Source organism: Engystomops pustulosus, chromosome 10 (genome assembly GCF_040894005.1).
Source record: "Engystomops pustulosus chromosome 10, aEngPut4.maternal, whole genome shotgun sequence".
Lineage (NCBI taxonomy): Eukaryota > Metazoa > Chordata > Amphibia > Anura > Leptodactylidae > Engystomops > Engystomops pustulosus.
This window is the reverse complement of record NC_092420.1, coordinates 73,104,913-73,122,391: the sequence shown is the minus strand read 5'-3', so window position 1 is coordinate 73,122,391 and position 17,479 is coordinate 73,104,913. Positions and strand designations below refer to the sequence as shown.

The 17,479-nt window shown below is 43.0% G+C and overlaps 1 protein-coding gene across 5 annotated transcripts in view; it reads left to right on the top strand.

The window, feature by feature from the left end:
- The window catches only part of LOC140103885 (uncharacterized), a 58,668-nt gene that overhangs the window by 40,245 nt on the left and 944 nt on the right, over positions 1-17,479 (top strand). For all 5 annotated transcript variants that reach the window (XM_072127185.1, XM_072127184.1, XM_072127182.1 and 2 more), the window contains one exon: positions 14,897-14,961. In XM_072127185.1, the coding sequence (XP_071983286.1) occupies positions 14,897-14,944 (48 nt within the window). In that variant the 3' untranslated portion in view covers positions 14,945-14,961. The remainder of the gene's footprint in view (positions 1-14,896; positions 14,962-17,479) is intronic.

Below are 17,479 nucleotides of genomic sequence, written 5' to 3'. Positions count from 1 at the left end.
GTGGGCATGGCGCCATCAGACGGTAGCTAAGCGACAGCAGGCGGTGCTCAAACTGCTGAGCCTAGACAATAAAAGGCACACAGTGCAAGAGCTATTACAGGGCATCACGGCGCAGACCAATAAGCAAGGCATGGTTTTGTGTGGCAATGGCCGTAACCCGGTGGCGGCACTGCAACTCGGCATACTGACACATGTGCTATGCCTGGCCCATGTGTTCAATCTGATAGTTCAGCGGTTCCTCAAGACATACCCCAATCTGTCTGATTTGCTCACGAAGGTGCGCCTCATCTGTGCGCATTTCAGAAAGTCGACCACAGATGCTGCCACTCTCAGGGCAGCACAGCGCCGCCTCCAACTGCCCGCTCAATGACTGTTGTGCAATGTGCCCACGAGATGGAATTCCTCAATAACCATGTTATCCAGAGTTTACCAGCAGCGCAGAGCGATTGTAGACTGCCAGATGTCAACTTCCACCAGAACTGGTAGTCAGGTCAGTCAGCTTCCTCAAGTCAAAAATGAGGAGTGGACGTGGATGTCTGATATCTGTCAGGTGCTGAGTAACTTTGAGGAGTCAACACAGATGGTCAGTGGCGATGCCGCCATCATCAGCCTTACCATCCTGCTGCTTGGCCTGTTGAAAAACTCTCTGGTCAGCATGAAGTTGGAAGCTTTGCGCTCGTCACAAGAGACGGGGGAAGAACATTCCTTTGTTGATAGCGTATCAGGAGGTGGAGGAGGATGAGGGGGAGAATGTCGGCGAGACAGAAGAAGGGACCATTGCTCAGTCCTTCTTAACTGTTCAGCGTGTATGGGCAGAAGAAGAGGAGTTGGAAGAGGAGGAGGAAATGGACAGTCAGGCCAGTGAGGGGAGTGAATTCTTGCACGTTGGGACTCTGGCGCATATGGCAGATTTCATGCTAGGCTGCCTATCCCATGACCCTCGCGTTCAAATTTTTTCCAGCACCGATTACTGGGTATTCACTCTCCTGGACCCACGGTACAAGCAAAATCTTTCCACTCTCATCCCTGTAGAGGAAAGGATTGTGAGAGTGCATGAATACCAGCAGGCCCTGGTGCACTAGCTGAAACAGTCTTTCCCATCCGACACCACTAGCGGCAGAGGGGGTACTTCTGCGGGACAAGTAGCGAGGGAGAATAGGCGAGCAGGCAGCTTGTCCAGCACTGGCAGGGGTACGCTTTACAAGGCCTTTGCCAGTTTTGTCACCCCAGCAAGACACTTTCACCTGTCCCCAGTCTCGGCAGAGTAGGGCTGATCTTTACAGAAAGATGGTGAGGGAGTACGTAGCTGACCATACCATCGTCCTAAATGATCACACAGCTCCCTACAACTACTGGGTTTCAAAGCTGGACATCTGGCCCCAACTGGCGCTGTACACCTTGGAGGTTCTTGCATGCCCTGCCGCTAGGGTGTTGTCAGAGCAGGTTTTCAGTGCAGCTGGTGGCATCATCACCGATAAGCGTACATGCCTGTCGCCTGACAGCACTGACAGGCTGACGCTTATCAAGATGAATAAAGCCTGGATTTCTCAGGATTTCCATTCTCCACCAGGTGAAAGCAGCTCAACCTGAATAATGTATGCACTCCTCCTCCTCATTCTCCTCCTTCTCCACCTCTTTGTACACTAAAACAGAAGAAACTGGATATTTTTTGCCAGGGCCAACTGGCTCTAGCTATAGTACTTTATGTATTTAATTTTTCTGGAGGGCCACCTACCCGGTCCTCTGTTTTAAACAATTTTTGGGAGTGCCACATATAGGTACTCTATGTATTTATTTTTTCTGTAGGGCCACCTACCCGCTCCTCTGGTTTGAAAACTATTTTGGACTGCCACATACAGGCACTCAATCTATTTAATTTTTCTGGAGGGCCACCTACCTGCTCCTTTGGTTTAAAACCTTTTTGGACTGCCACATACAGGCACTATCCAAATTTAACCCCTTCACGCTCCGTGGCGGATATATCCGCCACGGAGCGCAGTGACTTAGCGCTCAGTGGCGGATATATCCGCCCTGGCGCTTATGCCGGCTCGGCTCTGGATCAGAGCCGAACCGGCATCGGGAAACACGGGGTGCCGGCTGTAACTAATAGCTGGCACCCCAGTGTAACACCCGCGATCAGATTTGTCTCCGATCGCGGGTGCTTAACCCGTTAAATGCCGCGGTCAGCGCGACCGCGGCATCTAACATGCATCTGGGGGGTCTTTCCCCCACGATCGGCCCCCCCGAACCGTTTTCGGGGGGCGCCGATCGTTGCTATAGCAACTCTGGGGTCCGATCTGGACCCCAGAGTTACTTGCAAGAATTGCCAGTAAGATGGCGTCTGTGACGTCATCTTACTGGCACAGTGCCAGCCTATGCAAGTGTATAGGCTGACACTGATAATACTCTGCAATACATCAGTATTGCAGAATATTATCATGAAGAAGCAATCAGAAGATTGCTTGTTCATGTCCCATGGTATAAAAGTGAAAAAGTAAAAAAAAAAAAGTTATTCAATAAAAAAATAAAGTCATAAATCACTAAAAATGCCCCAAACTCCCAAAACATATAAAGAGACATATAACTCAAAAAAAGTCTAAATCATAACACAAACCCCGCATATATAGTATCACCGCGTCCGTAACAACCCGTAGAATAAAAGTAAATCATTATTGAACCCCCACGATAAACGCCGTAAAAAAAAACTGTTATAAACCCTCCAAAAATTATGATTTTTACCTTTTCAATCCCACAAAAAATGCTATAAAATGCGATCAAAAAACCATATGTACTCAGACATGATACTGGTGCAAAGTACAATATGTCCCGCAAAAAACAAGCCATCAACCTTCTCCTTAGCCAAAAAAGTAACAATGTTATGCCACTTGGAAGACGGCAATTCATAAATGATAGATTTTTCCCCACATTAGGGTTTTGTTTGACAAATTTAGTAAAACGTAAGAAAATATATTCATGTCTGGTATCTCCGTAATCGTATAAACCCATAGAATAAAGATATCATGATTATTAGTCTATACGGTGAACACCAAAAAAAAAAAAAAGTAAAAAATCCAGTACAGAATTGATGCTTTTCTACTCCTGCCCTCAAAAAAAGTTCCTAAATTTTCAACAATAGGTGATACCAACCCCAAAATGGTAACAATGGAAAAAGCATCTCATCCCGCAAAAAAAATGCCGTCACATGACCCCAATAACGAAAAAGTGAAAATTTTATAGCCTTCAAAAGGGGCCAATGAGGAAACTAAAATCCTGGCAGCTGCAGCGCCCTCCTTCCCTTCTGCACCTCGCTGTGCCCCCATAAAACAAGTAACGGCCACATGTGGGGGGTCTTTGTACTCAGGAGAAATTGCAGAACAAATTGGATGGTGGGTTTTCTCTTTTTATATTTTGGAAATGTGTAAATTTTAGTGCTAAATGAACGTATAAGGGAACAATTTGACCATTCTAAATTTCACCCCCATTTTGATTCAATTACTATGAAGATCTCAAGGGGTTAACAATCTTCGTAAAAGCTGTTTCTGATAGCTTGAGGGGTGCAGATTTGAAAATGGGTTGGTTATATAGGGGGTTTTGATGCTAAATATGTAAAAATTCATTCAAAACTGTATTTATCCCCAAAATAGTCAATTCTGAAAATCCGGAAAAGCGATATTCTATTTGTAAGCCGCGTGACATCAAAATAAATTATCCAGACATTTCAGAAATTATGAAAATGTAAAGTAGACAAATGGGAAATGTTATTCTGCAAGTTTTTTAGGTGGTAAATCTATCTGCCTGAAAACGCAATGATTTAGAATTTCGAAAATGGCAAATTTTTCAAAAAATTTATCATATTTTCTTTTTTTTTGTAAATAAACGCAAAACTTATCTGCCAAAATTTACCACTAAAATGAAGTGCAACATGTGGGGAAAAAAGAATCTCAGAATCGTTTTGATAAGTAACAGTGTTCAAAAGTTATAACCATATAAAGCGAAGCAAGTCCGAATCCAAAAAATCGGGCTGAGCCTTAAGCTACAAAATGGCTGCGTCCTTAAGGGGTTAATTGTCTCCATAGCAGCCTCCACATGTTGTCTCCATTGCTACCTCCACACGTCGTCTCCATAGCTGCCTCCAAAAGTCGTCCACATAGCTTCCTCCATACATCGTCTTCTTAGCAAAAGAGCTGTGTCAGGCAGAGTTTTGGGTTGTTTTCACGGCTTCCACATCAAACTTGTTAACTTTGTCGCCACCCTGCTGTGTTATCTTTTATCATTTACCGATATTATTTCAACGCTACTTGCGCATCTGTTTACGCTCCCCTCCCCCGCCATAACCAGGCCAATTACTTATAAGAACAGTACTACACCTGATCTTGTACAAAAGGTTCTTAGAAGTGCTGTTTGCAGCCCCCGCCTGCTTTGAAAATTATAATTTTTTCAAAGTAAACGCTTCTGGCCGCCAGGCCCATTTTGGGTGGGGAGGAGCTGAGAGGCAGGGGCTTGGACTGGCGAAAGCTCGCCTGGCAGCGGACCGCCAGCTCCATCCCAAGATCCAACTAACATAGTTATAACTGCAGCACCTTTAATCTACTACTACCTTACTGCCTCCATACATCGTCCCCTTATCAAACGAGCTGTGTCAGGCAGAATTTTCGGGTGTTTCACCAGATACATAATGGAACTCGACCCATCTGTCGCTGCCATGCTGGAGACCTGAAGTTGCAATCATAGCAGCGCAATATGGATGCCCGATTCTGTCGCTCTTAATCAGTGAACCGTTTCCGAAAAAACAATTAAAAATAGAACCGCTATGCTATTCCATTATTGATGAAATATTCAAAAGACCCCGTCTGCTTTGAAAATTATAATTTTTTCAAAGTAAACGCTTCTGGCCCCCAGGCCCATTTTGGGTGGGGAGGAGCCAAGAGACAGTGGCTTGGACAGGCGAAAGCTCGCCTGGCAGCGGACCGCCAGCTCCATCCCAAGATTAGGCAGTCTCAGAGGCATCCATGCATGCTGCCCCTGCTGTTTCCTGTCCATTTCGCCTCCACGATCCTCCACAGCATCCACCAATGTCTCCATGCGCAACTTTCAATTGTCTATACCTCAGACGCTGGAGTGCGAGAGGAAATACAGCACATCATCCCCTTATCAAACGATCAGAATTTTCGGGTGTTTCACCAGATACATAATGGAACTCGGCCCATCTGTCGCCGCCATGCTGGAGACCTGAAGTTTCAATCATAGCAGCGCAATATGGATGCCCCATACTGTCACTCTTAATCATGGAAGTCGTCTCCATGGCTGCCTCCACATGTCGTCCCCTTATCAAACGAGCTGTGTCAGGCTAATTTTTCGGGTGTTTCACCAGATACGTTATGGAACTTGGTCACTATGTCGCCACCATGCTGTGTTATCGACTAAATATACCGTCAACCTTTTGTTCACATAGGAAATCATTTCAGCGCTTCTTGCTCACCTCCTTTGGTTCCTCTCTGCTGCGTTAACCAGGCAAAATACTGATACATACAGTGCTACACGTTATCCTTACCAAAAGGAATTTTTTAAATTGGTTTGAATCCTGAGTCCATTTAGGGTATGTCGCCATGACACTCTTTAGCCTGCCGCTGCTGCCGCTGCCTCTGCATGCCGTCCCCTATAGTGTCAGGGTCAATTATTGGATGTTTTAGATGCTATCTAGCCTCATTCGGTCACTCTGTCACCGCCATGCTGTTGCCCATAATTTTGGCATAATGGTGCAATTAAGCAGCCTCAGAGGCATCCATGCATGCTGCCCCTGCTGTTTCCTGTCCATTTCCGTGGTGTTTCCATCATTTTCTGAGGTTTCCAGGTGTTTGACCAAGCTTTCCTGTGCAGACCCTTGGTCCCCTTGAAAAATGCTCGAGTCTCCCATTGACTTCAATGGGGTTCATTATTCGAAACGAGCACTCGAGCAACGGAAAAAGTTTGACTCGAGTAACGAGCACTCAAGCAATTTAGTGCTCGCTCATCTCTACTTACCAGCCATCCCAGCAGGAGATAGATGATTTCTTGAGCAAACTCCAACTAAAAACCATATTCGAACCTCAACTAGAACAATTGAACCAAACAATTTCTTTAGAGGAAGTTAAACAAGCTATAAAAGAGACCCCATCCCATAAAGCCCCAGGCCCAGATGGAATTATTGGGGAATATTATAAAATACATGCCGAGATAGTAGCCCAACATATGACCACAGCCTTTAACAAAATGATATCCTCTGGTTCCTTCCCAAAAGAAAACCAAGAAGCCTTAATAGTCATGATTCCAAAACCTGGGAAATCCCCCGATTGCCCCCAAAATTTTAGACCAATTTCCTTACTGAACATAGACAAAAAAATTGACACAAAAATCCTAGCTTCGCGTCTTATGAAACTCCTCCCAGAATTAGTAAGTGACAATCTAACCGCCTTTATAAAAAACAGACAAGTCTCAGACAACACCAGAAAAATAGTTGACCTGGTTAACTACTTAGAGTTCAAGAGGTTACCCTCCATGTTGCTGGCCTTAGACTCGACCCTCTCACACATTGGATTTGGGGGAACATTCATGACAGCAATAGGAAATTTATACTCAGCCCCATCAGCAAGAGTCTATACTAATGGCATTCTATCAGACTCCTTTGACATAACGAATGGCACCCATCAGGGATGTCCCCTGTCCCCATTAATATTTGACTTATCCCTAGAGCCCTTAGCACAAGCCATTCAACACTCCCCTTTAATACAAGGAGTATGCGTGGGTGACACAAAACATGTCATTTCACTTTACGCAGACGACATTATCCTATCGGTAGAGTCATTAATGACCGTGATACAGACCTTTGGAAATATCTCATATTAAAAACTTAATGTCACGGCTCACCCGTGCTCCCCGGGGCTCGCAGGCGCGGTGCCGGCGCGACTCACCTCTCCCCGCTCCGGAATCGCTGCCAGGTTCCGGCCGTGCACGTCTCCGCCTCCTAGGGCGCGCGCGCGGCATCTTCAGAAAATTTAAAGGGCCTGTGCACCGCTAATTGGTGCACTGGCTGATCACTTCCCCTTTAAAAACCCTGCACCTTCCTTACACTCTTGCTGGATCTTTGTGCCTCACAGCCTTAGAGATTGCGATTGCGATTTGCCTGCGTTCCAGTGTCTCCTGCGTTCCAGTTTCTCCTGCGTGCCTGACTTCCTCCGTGTTCCTGTGTTACCTGACCTCCTCCGTGTTCCCATGTACCAGTGTTCCTCCGTGTTGCTGTCATGTGTGCTGTGTTCCCGTACCCTTATGCTTGGACCTCCTGTTGCTGACCCCCGATTGGACTCTTACGTTGCATCTCTGCCGCCTGCCCTGACTCTGTGCTTGGACTGTGACCTCGAGCTTTACTGCTGTCTCTGTACCTCAACCTTGGCCGCCACTGCAGACAAGTCACGCCTGAGGAACGACCTGGTGGTACCACGCGGCAGCTTGTCTAACCCGCCTTGCGGCGGGCTCTGGTGAAAACCGGGTACCACTTAGACTCCGGTCCCAGGTAGTGGCTTGAGTCATCGTCTGCAGTGGTCCAGAGGATCCACACCTGCAAGCCTTACACTTAATACCACAAAAACCCAAGCCCTTCCATTATTCTAAAACTCTACTCAGAAAATTTTGAAAACCTACTAACCTTGCTTGAAAAATAAACTAAGATGATGCTTAATAAAGAAATATCTTGGCTAGGTAGAATTGCAGCTTATAAGATGCTATTTCTACCTTGATTACTTTATCTTTTTCGTACTCTGCCCATGGCCCTCCCGGGGAAGTTTTTCACCAGAGCCCACTATATCATGTCAGCATATATATGGAAAGGAAACAAACCATGCATTACACATAAAATTTTATCAAAACATAAACTAGTAGGAGGATTAGGGGTACCTGATATTAGAAGCTATTATGACGACAATACTCCAACAGGCAACACAATGGCTCAGAGCTAAATCACCATCCCCTTGGATGCAGATAGAGGAGACAATGGCAGCAGGTAAGAAAATAGACATGTTACTAAATGCATCCTTATGGAAGCTGCCTCAAGTCAAATCATTACTCCCTCTAACTCATAATCTCTTAGATACATGGCTCCGAACACATAAGAAAACATCAGCCCAACGTAGCAGGTTACAACTTTCCAACATGTCAGTTGAAATAATAGAATACGCCCTACCTGACCTCCATCTGCAGGATTGGAAAAAAGCAGGAGTTCAGACAGTCAAACACCTACAAGGAAATGATGGTATCAAATCCTTTCATGAATTACAAAAACAATATGCCCTCCCTAATAATGCATTGTTCACATACCTTAGAGTCAAACACTTCCTTAACAAAGCCGGATAATCGCCCCTTAGTCATGATCCCTGTCTATTATCTCTAGTGTACCAACCCACGAGGGGCTTACAAGTGCTATATGCTAACTTATCCTCTCACTTGAAATTTCACAATGGCTACACATATAGATTATGGGAAAGAGACTTAGGACGCAATATATCCATAGAGGAATGGGAGAAAGCAATTACTACATTCCACAAAGCTCTCAAATGCACAACGCATATAGAAAATGCTATAAAACTCATGATGAGATGGTACTACACCCCAGACCGAATCCATCAAGCATACCCAAATACGCCACCAATGTGTTGGAGGGATTGCGGGACCAAAGGTACTCTTCTACATACCTTCTGGGAATGCCCAATAGTAAAACCATACTGGACAAAAATATACGAAATCCTTCGCACAAAATTGGGATACCCACTTGATAATAATCCAGCTATGGCACTGTTAGGCCTAGGCCTTCACAACCTTCCCTGGAAACAAAGATTGCTGATTTGCAAAATATTACCTATAGCTAGAATAACAGTAGCAAAACCCTGGAAGTCCCCTACATGCCCACCCTTCACAGAATTTATTGCAAGTGTGAACACCTCCTACAAATATGAAAAATGCCCAGCATTTGGTTTTCTCCGTCATCAGCCTTTTGAGGATATATGCTCTCCGTGGCTTAAAATTAGATCCACACAGACTTAGATTAACCCAATGCTGATACTTAACCTTGGGAGAGTCAATTATACCATGAGTAGAGTAGAATCCTAACTAAGGGAAACATCAGACTAATCTGATTAGTTTCTACGAGGAGGTAAGTTCAAGACTGGATCTGGGGGACGCTGTGGATGTTGTATATCTGGACTTTTCAAAGGCATTTGACACCGTGCCACATAAAAGGTTGGTATATAAAATGAGACTGCTGGGAATAGGAGAAAATCTGTGTATCTGGGTAAGTAATTGGCTTAGTGATAGAAAACAGAGGGTGGTCATTAATGGCACATTCTCAGATTGGGTTGATGTTACCAGTGGAGTCCCACAGGGGTCAGTATTGGGGCCACTTCTTTTTAATATTTTTATTAATGACCTTGTAGTGGGTTTACACAGTCAAGTTTCAATATTTGCAGATGATACTAAGCTGTGTAAAGTAATAAATACTGAGGTCGATAGTTTAGCATTACAGAGGGATTTGTGGAAGCTTGAGGGATGGGCAGAGAAATGGTTGATGAGGTTTAATGTAGATAAATGTAAAGTTATGCACTTGGGCCATGGAAACAAAAAGTATAATTATGTTCTAAACGGTCAATTACTTAGTAAAACTGAAGCTGAAAAGGACTTGGGAGTATTGGTGGATGGTAAACTTAATTTTAGTGACCAGAGCCAGGCGGCTGCTGCTAAAGCAAATAAAATAATGGGATGTATCAAGAGAGGAATAGATTCTCATGATAAAGACCAAAATCCCTGGTCAGACCACACATGGAATATTGTGTACAGTTTTGGGCACCAGTGTATAAAAAGGATATAGTAGAGCTGGAACGGGTGCAGAGGAGAGCAACCAGGATTATTAGGGGAATGGGGGAACTAGAATACAATGACAGATTACAAAATTTGGGATTATTCAGTTTAGAAAAAAGACGACTGAGGGGAGACCTCATTACAATGTACAAATACCTGAACGGACAGTACAAGGATCTCTCCAAAGATCTTTTTATACCTTGGCCTGTGGCCAGGACAAGGGGGCATCCTCTACGCCTAGAGGAGAGGCGATTCTACCATCACCATAGACAAAGGTTCTTTACTGTAAGAGCAGTGAGACTATGGAACTCTCTGCCGCAGGAGGTTGTTATGGCGGACTCTATGTACATGTTCAAGAGAGGCCTGGATGACTTTCTGGAGAGAAAAAATATCACGGGTTATGGGGATAAAACATTTATTTAATTCTTGAAGGTTGGACTTGATGGACTTGCGTCTCCTTCCAGCCTTATATACTATGATACTATGATAATCTACGTATCATTATTTTATGCCAAAACACAAGCTTGTAACACAATCCTATCTCTATGAGCCTCAGTTTTCTTTAATGTTGTTTTAATGTTTTCTTAAATGTTATACCTCTATGATAACTTAGCCCGTAAGTAACAGTAATAGCTTAGCGACAACACCATCTATGCTAAGAATAAAGGTATTAACACTAACTTTTATGTCTACATGTATAACCCTGTTATAAAAAGTTTACTTTTCTGTATGCAGAGGTGTGTGTGTGTGGGGGGGGGGGGGGGGGGGTAACCAGTCCTCACTGGCCACTCCCATGGGACTAAGGGACACCACTCTGCATACAGAAATGTAAACTTTGATCTAAGTACTATTTTTTGGGAAAAAGACAGTTTTACTATAAAAATTCTTTGGTAATGTGTACACTATTTTCTATAGGGTCATGGGGGGGGCAAAAAAGGCTTCTGATGACAGGTTCCCATTAAGAGTCTATTTACTAATATTCCATATGTGGATGGCAACCAAGCTGTACGAGAAGCTCTTTGTTTAGATAATAGCTTCAATAATCACCTCATTAATTTTTTTTATTACATTATTTGATTCTTCCTCCAAATAAATTTAGGTTTGGCAAAGAGTACTACTTCCAGCTACAGGGTCTTCTATGGGGCCCCTGTAGCTCCAAGTTACATATATATATATATGTCAAGTTGAACATGTATATTTTTAATTCTGAATTAGTTGACTGCATTGTGTTATTTACTAGGTATGTGGATGATGTCATCTGATGCATTTATTACATATATTAATAGTTGTCATACTCTCATACACTCTCACTGACTGTCCCGGTTGCTGACTGTCCCGACTGTCACTGACTTTCTCTATCACGGACTATCTCTGTCAGTGTCTGTCACTGACTGTCTGTCAGGCATTGTCACAAAGAGAGTCTCTGTCAGCCTCTGTAACAGATCATCTGTCTGTCAGTTTCTGTCACTAACTGTCTCTGTCAGTCTTTTTCACTGTCACTGACTCTCAGTCTCTGTCACAGACTGTCTTTGTCAGTCTCTGTCATTGAATCTTTGTCATTCTCTGTATCAGACTGTCTTTGTTAGTCTCTATCACAGACAATCTGTGTCAGTCTGTCACCGACTGTCTCTGTCACCGACTGTCTCTGTAACTGACTGTCTCTGTAACTGACTGTCTCTGTCACGGACTGTCTCTGTCAGGGGAATCATCGCTCCCCTGACATCATGGGGGAGCGGCGATTCTTCGCCATGACACACTAAGATCTTCCGAAGACCCGAGGCTGTTTCATTTTAACCCTTTCATTACAATGTGCAATCAACACATTGTAATGAATGAGGAGGAAAATCCCCATGCTGAAGTATGGCAGTTTATGGCAGGATCGATCAGACAACCTAGGGTTTAAGTACCCTAGGGAGTCTGAAAAATAGTAAAAATAAAAAAAGTATTAAAAAAATTATAATAAAAAAAACTAAAAATTCAAATCACCCCCCTTTCCCTAGAACTGATATAAATATAAATAAACAGTAAAAATCATAAACACATTGGGGGTCATTTACTAAGGGCCCGATTCGCGTTTTCCTGACGTGTTACCCGAATATTTCCGATTTGCGCCGATTGTACCTGAATTGCCCAGGGATTGTGGCGCACGCGATCGGATTGTGGCGCATCGGCGCCGGCATGCGCGCGACGGAAATCGGGGGGCGTGGCCGAACGAAAACCCGACGTATTCGGAAAAACCGCCGCATTTAAAAACCGAAAAAGTGTCGCTTGGGGAGCGCTTACCTTCACCTGGTCCGAGGTGGTGCATTCCGGCGCGATGAGATGACTTTCAGCGCAGCAGCGCCACCTGGTGGACGGCGGAAGAACTACATTCATAAATCCCGGCCGGACCCGAATCCAGAGCAGAGAACGCGCCGCTGGATCGCGACTGGACTGGGTAAGTAAATGTGCCCCATTAAGTATCGCTGTATCTGAAAACGCCAGATCTATCAAAATTTAATAACAGTTTTTCACCGCGTTTAGCCATTGTAACGTAAAATAACGCCCAAAGTCGAAAATGGCACTTTTTTGCCATTTTGAAAAATATAAAAAATTTTATAAAAACTGATCAAAAGTTTGTACAATAGTACCAATAAAGGTATATAGAACAAAAGTCAACCCATAGTCACAGACCAAAACTACTATTGGGAATAAAATATCATCAATTTTTATTAAATACAAGATACAGCAATCAAGACAAATAGTATTAAAAAACTACATTAAAAATTCCACAAAACACAAAGGGATGCGGTGGTGGTCCAAGGTAAATCAGTATATATACATCTCCAATGTACTGACCTAATATGCAAGACCAAGTTTTGCAAATTCATATTACCCACCCGGGCGTGACATCATGCAAAACTGCAGGAGAGAGACTTGACCACCACCACAGCACCCCGACGCACATTTCGCTGTTGCTTCTTCCTAGGGGTGTGCAAGTTTGTACAGTCCTAAAAATGGTAGCAGTGAAACCGTCATCAAAAGTTGCACAGAATTACACCACCCACAGCTCCGTACACTGAAGTATGAAAAACTTATTAGCGCCAGAATATGGCAAAATCAAAAACATTTTTTTGGTACAGGAGGACCTGTTATTTTGGGTGCACAGTAAAAGCTGTAAAATCCAAGCCCAAAAGAAAACTGTGCAAATGTGTTTTTTTCACCATTTTCACTGCATTTGGATTTTTTTCCCGCTTTCCAGTAGATGGCATGGAATATTTAATACCATCAATATAAAGTGCAATTTGTTACACAGAAAACAAGCCATCACACAGCTCTTTACATATAATAATAATAATAATAATAATAATAATAATAATAATAATACAAAAGTTATAGATTTTTGAAGGTAGGCAGTGAAAAATGGAAATGAAAAAACAAAAGGGCCAGGTCGTTAAGGGGTTAAGGTGGTTAATTTTTGAATAAGTGACATGTTTTGATAAGGATTCGACTCATAATAGGTTGTTACAGAGAGAAGTCTATTGTATTTCCAGATAACAATCGTTTTGGGTTAAATGAACAGTGTAATTTTGGTGTGTTTCTCTAATATAAGTCTTGTTGTGCTTTGCTTTGTGTTCACATATTGGTTTTAATTAGAGATGAGCGAGCACTAAAATGCTCGAGTGCTCGTTGTTCGAGACAAACTTTTCCTGATGCTCGAGTGCTCGTCTCGAATAACGAGCCCCATTGAAGTCAATGGGAGACCCGAGCATTTTTCAAAGGGATCATGGTTCGGGAATATTATTTAATTGAAAAAGAATGTCTTCTGATAAGTGATCAGATGTATGCAAACATCTGCAATCTATTCTTCACTGTTCCGCGCGTATATTATCTCCCGACAAGTTAGCAGATGAAGAATAGAATAAAAACAGTGAACACAGGATCATTTAAGTGAAAAACGCTGTGAAAAACATAGTGAAGAATAGATTGCAGATGCCTCTGCGCTGCTCCCCGATGCCTCTGCGCTGCTCCCCATTGCCTCTGCGCTGCTCCCCGATGCCTTTGCGCTGCTCCCCGATGCCTTTGCGCTGCTCCCCGATGCCTCTGCGCTGCTCCCCGATGTTTCTGTGCTGCTCCCCGATGTCTCTGTCCTGCTCCCCGGTGTCTCTGTTCTGCTCCCCGGTGTCTCTGTCCTGCTCCCCGATGTCTCTGTCCTGCTCCCCAGTGTCTCTGTCCTGCTCCCCGGTGTCTCTGTCCTGCTCCCCGGTGTCTCTGTCCTGCTCCCCGATGTCTCTGTCCTGTTCTCCGATGTCTCTGTCCTGCTCCCCGATGTCTCTGTCCTGTTCCCCGATGTCTCTGTCCTGCTCACCGTGTTCTTCAATGTGTTCTTCACACATATATATTGTTCTTCACATACTATTTTGTTCGCACCGTTTCGCGTGTTTCTTCCGACAAGTAAGCAGATGTGCCGAACATCTGTAATCTATTCTTCACTGTGTTTTTCACTGTGTTTTTCACTTAAATGATCCTGTGTTCACTGTTTTTATTCTATTCTTCATTGTTCTTCACTGTGTTTTTCACTTAAATGATCCTGTGTTCACTTTGTTCAATGTTTTTATTCTACTCATTGTTCTTCACTGTGTTTTTTTTAATTAAATGCTCGATCTCGAGCAGGGGAAATACTTGTCCAAGCAACGAGCCGTTTCGAGTACCTTAATACTCGAACGAGCATCAAGCTCTTCATCTCTAGTTTTAATGTATTACATGTTTCATTGGAATTTCACAGATGTTTTTTGCAATGATTTTATGATGTTTATATATACACAAACATACTTAAGTGTGCACTGCAAATGCCTGAAGAAGAAGGTGGAGAATCGGAAACGTCGCTGCAGTATGCTTTGTGAAGATGAAAGTTTTAAAGATTGTGTCACTGGTATTGAAGCCAAATGCTTTAACAAGACTCTAGTTTTCTGTTTATATGTTTTTTTAGCATATATTTTGCTCAGCTATAACTACCATATTATTATTTTTTATTTAGATAAAATTTCAAGATGTCGATGGTTTAATTTGTAGTGGATCTGTTTAATAGAAAAATTAATCCAGGTAAACTGTGCAAAACTTCATTTAACATTATGATTTCTTTATTATAACTTAAAGAGAACCTGTCACCCGGGAAAAATACCCCCAACAAATTAGCTCCCCCTCATCCTGTCCTCAGCCCCTTTATATTTATAGAATTTGTATTAAAATTTGTGTTTTTATACTTAGTTTTAAACGATCCAACCTCTTATAAAAATAAGAGGTCGGATCGCCGTACAAGTCTCCTAGCAGTCGGCCGTATTCATGAGGGGGGCGGCCGACACACCCCCTTCACGCCCCTGTCAGTCCCCTATAAGACGCGCCAGCAGCAGCGCATGTATTGTGCAATTGCTGCCGGCTCTATACGATGCGGCGTGCTGACAGCGGCCACAGAGGGGCTTATTCACAGCACAGGCCGAACATTCAACCAGCACTGTGAATAAGCCCCTCTAAATAAGTATAAAAACACAAATTTTAATAAAAATTCATTAAATATAAAGGGGCTTGGGACAGGATGAGGGGGAGCTAATATGTTGGGTGTTTTTCCTGGTTGACAGGTCCTCTTTAATGTTACATTAACACTGATGTTTCATAGGTAATAGTAACCTGAACATAGGTCCAAAATAACAGCTGTAGCATAAATTATGTAGATATACAGTTTTTAGCAGATGGGACATAGCAAATAATACGTTCAATAAATAAATCGACAATTTATGGAACCACTTGGCTAGTAAAACAATTTCTATAATTCTCCCTATTTACACCAATGGATTTGGAACAAAGTCATTAACATATGATAGGGAAGTATCCACTCTTATTTACATGAATGTTTATTTTGTCCACATACTATATGTTTTCTATTATGGATGATCCAATGACACATTATTTTAATAGGCTCATGCACACAACAGTTTTTGTCACAGATTTGTGTGGAGGCTTTAGAAGACTCGGGACAGGGCCTATTCCTGTCTGTGTTTGCGGCTTAAAGAGGAGCTGTCACCCATAATTTCAGCACTAGGTGCTGCTTACTAAAGTAAGCAGCTCCTAGTGCTTGAACAAACGCCGCAGTGTTAGAAGGATAGCGTTACCGGAAACTTCCGGTAACACTATCTAACACTGCGGCGGGGTACAATGTAATTCAATGTATTCATGAGGGGGCGGTACGAGGCGTTGCCTCTTCCCCGGACCGCCCCGCTCGCTTCATAGGCTGTCAGTGACTGCCACACTTCATGCAGCAGTCACCACCCCTAACTACGCCCCAACCCAGCCCCCTCATGAATACATCGGACCGCTTTGTGAGTGGTCCGACGATTACATTGTACCCCGCCAGAGGTTTCCGGTAATGCTATCCTTCTAACACTGCAGTGTTTGTTCAAGCGCTAGGAGCTGCTTACTTCAGTAAGCAGCTCCTAGTGCCGAAATTATGGGTGACAGGTCCTCTTTAAGCCTTCCACAGAAGTCTATGGGAACGTGAAAAATACTGATGCCACATGGATGACACACAGGGGGAATTTGACGTGGCCTATATTTGTGGATTACTGGTTAGATAAAACAATGATGTGACAGGACAAGAGGATAAGATATGGATAACACAAGAATCGTTGTTACTGACATGTGCCTTGGCTTGTTGCTTTTGATAGGTCAAATAAAATAAACTGTTTGAGATTGTGATACCTTTAATGGCTAACTGAAATATAAGATGTTACAATCAAGCTTTCAGGACAGCTATGGTCCCTTCATCAGGCATGGTATAACCGTTTTTCTGAAGTGACACAGATCTTATGCACCATGGACAGAAAAGACATGCAAACAAAATGTAAACAAAAGGACATTAGCAATAACAAAGTTGAGACAAAAGGTCCTTAACCCCTTAAGGACGGAGCCATTTTGTAGCTTAAGGCTCAGCCCCATTATTTGTATTCTGACTTGCATCGCTTTATATGGTTAGTATTTTCAGAACATGCTATTTTTCGGATAATTACAGTTTTCAATGAAATTTGGCATATTTAACATCAAAACCCCTTATATAATCAACCCATTTTCAAATCTGCACCCGTCAAACTATTAGAAACAGCTTTTAGGAAGATTTTTACTTCATAGTAATTGAATCAAACTGGAGGTGAAATTTAGAATGGTCAAATTTTGTCGGTTATACGTTTATTTAGCCCTAAAATTTACACATTTCCAAAAGACAATTTGTTCTGCAATTTCTCCCGAGTACAGAGACCTCCCTCATGTGGCCGTTACTTGTTTTATGGGGACACAGTGAGGCGCAGAAGGGAAGGAGGGACCTGCAGCTGGCAGGAGTTTAGTTTTCTCATTGGCCCCTTTTGCAGACTATAAAATTTCTGGTTTTTCGTTATTGGGGCCATGTGATGGCAATTTTTTTGTGGTATGAGATGCTTTTTCCAGTGTTACCATTTTGGGGTTGGTATCCCCTATTGTTGAATTTAGGAACTCCTCCGCTGAGAGCTAAGGGGTTAATAAGATGACTTGGGCAGTTTATTGACTCAAACATCAGCTCATTTCGCAAAAAATGACA